At 51.4% G+C, this 2,643-nt stretch overlaps 1 protein-coding gene across 1 annotated transcript in view; it reads right to left on the reverse strand.

The window, feature by feature from the left end:
* Positions 1-1,070: 1,070 nt before the first annotated feature.
* PEX16 (peroxisomal biogenesis factor 16) overlaps positions 1,071-2,643 on the reverse strand; it is a gene marked incomplete at its 5' end in the record, with an annotated part of 5,611 nt that continues 4,038 nt past the window's right edge. Inside the window, 2 exons of the mRNA XM_010009284.1 lie at positions 1,071-1,472; positions 2,565-2,629. Of these exons, the coding sequence (XP_010007586.1) occupies positions 1,414-1,472; positions 2,565-2,629 (124 nt within the window). The remainder of the gene's footprint in view (positions 1,473-2,564; positions 2,630-2,643) is intronic.

The following is a 2,643-nucleotide window of genomic DNA, read 5'->3' on the forward strand; positions in this document are numbered from 1 at the left end:
CCTGCTGCATCAGCTTCTGGTCCTGGGCTGTGTGTCCTGCCCAGGTTCTGCTCACAGTCCTCCCTGCACTGGTGCACATCCCTCCCATGCAGACACAGCTTCAGGGCTGTTTCCCTTCCCTGTCCCTCACTACCACCATGTTCCTCCCTTGTGACCCCTCCAAAAGCAAATCTCTTCATCTCATCTCAGTGCCTCCATGTCCCCAGGAGTGACCCCCTGCAATATCCTAATGAAGGGAACATGGTCTCTCACTCATGGCTTTTCTACAGTGCCACAGTACAGGGAGGTGCCAACACAGAATCCACTGCCCTGTTGTCATCAACTGGCCCGTAAGGGGTGGGGGGTGGGCTATACCCCCCTATTTCTGAGGCAAGAAGGCTGTGACCCCTGCAGGCCAGCGGCCCTCAAGGATGGTTCATGTAGGAATGCTCCCATCGCCCACTTGTGGCCAAGGCATTTGGCACTTGGCAGCTCTGCACAGTGCCACCAGCTGGCTGCCCCTTTGTCCTGGCCAAGGGAGCCTCCACAGCAGCACGATGCCTCAACTGGCCCCCAGTTAGCAGAGCTGATACAAAAATATGCCCATGGCCACCCAGGCTTCTCTTTGGCCCTTTATTTAGTGTGGAACAGCAGTATTTGCTGAATTAATCTCTTCATTTCTCCTCTTCTGTGCCCTTGGCCAAGTCCCTGAGCACTGGCTGGCAGCCATGCTGCAAACCCTTTTAGCACACACTAGTAGGTGCTAGGAACACAGCCTGCAAACTGAAGCTCTGTACCCCCAGGGGATGCCCAGGAAACTGAGCACTGAACCAGGCACCTGGAGTTAGAGAGGTTACCACAAAGGATAGCATAACCCAGGCTAAAAAACTGCAAGTCACTCTTTCTGAGACAGACCTGCTGGCACGCAGACACGAGGGGATCCCACACAAAGAGGGAGAGGTCCTTCACCTCAGTTCTTTCCATTCAGTCAGTTTATTGACAGACAAGCCTGCTCCAAGCAGATTGACCAGGCAGGGCCAACACAAGCAGGCTGCAGGTCAACCTCAGCGCCATGAGGTGGGAGACAGCGCTCTCCAAAAAACCCCTGTGCTGCCTTGGCTTTATGATAGTGCAGCTGTACAAAAGGAGAAAAAAATCAAGTGCTTAAAAAAAGAGGTTGTCCCATCACCATCACTGTAGCCACAGAATGGTCCAGAGAAAGAGGTGGCCAGGGTCCCTCCACGCATGTCATGTCCATCATTCACAGCTAGATCTGTTAAAAAAATTACATACACCCCCCTCCCCACCCTGCAGAATGGGAGCTTCTCATTGATGGTTTCAAAAATAGACATTCTCAGCATCCCTCCCAGCCTGCTTGCCCTCCTCAGAAATGTCCAGCCACAATCTTCACAGAAAACAATCATCATCTTCTCATCAGCCCCAGTTATAGAAATAGATTTTCTGCCAAGCAGGCAAGTAATCCATCAGGGGCCCTGAAACAAGAGAGCAGAGGAATCACACATAGAAAGGCAAGAATTTCAAGCTATATATACAAGCTGTATATATATCCCCCCCTCTCATTATGATACCAAACAATCCCAAACCTCCAGATGAACCCAAGAATAGAACAGTTACTTTTGTCAAGATGGGAGACAACTTTGGGCTGCGGTGGCAGAGACCAGAGCAGGACCAAGTTGGGTGTGAAACATGGCCATGGTGTGGGACACCACTCCCTCAGAGCTGACACATCCAAGATTGAGTGGGAAGGGAGGTCTACAATGTGCAAGGGGAAAATCTGGATGCAGTGAGTCAGGAGGACACTGCTGTGGCACAGGGAAGACAACTCAGCAATAACAAGCAGGTGCACACACAGAAGCAACTGCTGTAGAAGCAACTGCTGTAGAGTGAAAATGCTTATGTAGCACATGGCTTAATGCAGGCTCCAAACCTCCCTGCAAGCACTAACTGGAAGGAAGCAGCTCCTGAGCTAGCCAGCTTTGTGACCTCCCAAAAGAAAGGGCAATGCCATGATGCCAGGCTGATCTAACGCCACATCACTGCCATGAATCACTCCACAGAAGGCTTCACATCAGCAGGGAAGAGGGGGAGGTGGAATTCTGGCCCATAATAAAGGGATCTGCTGGTAAAGGACTAGAAGACAGACACCTAGTTCACCCCTTTAATCAGTTCCTGCCTGTGTTGGTACCTCGAGGCACCCATTTCCCCCTCATGTGTGCATTGCAGACTGGGGATCAAAGGTTCAGAAACAGGGCTGCAAAGCAGGGCTCTGGTGAGGTGCAGAAAGGGAGCCCAAGAGACCAGGCCTAAGTGGCAGAGACCAAGCTCTGCAGCTGGGGAGGGCACACAGAAGTTTACCACTGTGGTTGAGCCAGGAAGCAATTCATCCTTTCCTGTTCCAGTTTAAAACACACACACACACACCAACATAGGGTGCACCCATGCTAATCATTCGAGGAACTTCCCTATTTCTTCAAGTTGGAAACCTATTGACAAACATCCTACCCAACTCCCCTGATTTTTCTCCACCCAACAGGAGCAGGGATATAGCAGTGGGGCCCACTTACGTGTGACAAAGCCAACTCCAGGCACATAATCAGCCAGCAAGCGCAGGAGGAGAAGGATCCTGCCCCTAGGAAGGGAAAG

Source organism: Nestor notabilis, unplaced genomic scaffold (assembly GCF_000696875.1).
Source record: "Nestor notabilis isolate BGI_N333 unplaced genomic scaffold, ASM69687v1 scaffold33312, whole genome shotgun sequence".
Lineage (NCBI taxonomy): Eukaryota > Metazoa > Chordata > Aves > Psittaciformes > Psittacidae > Nestor > Nestor notabilis.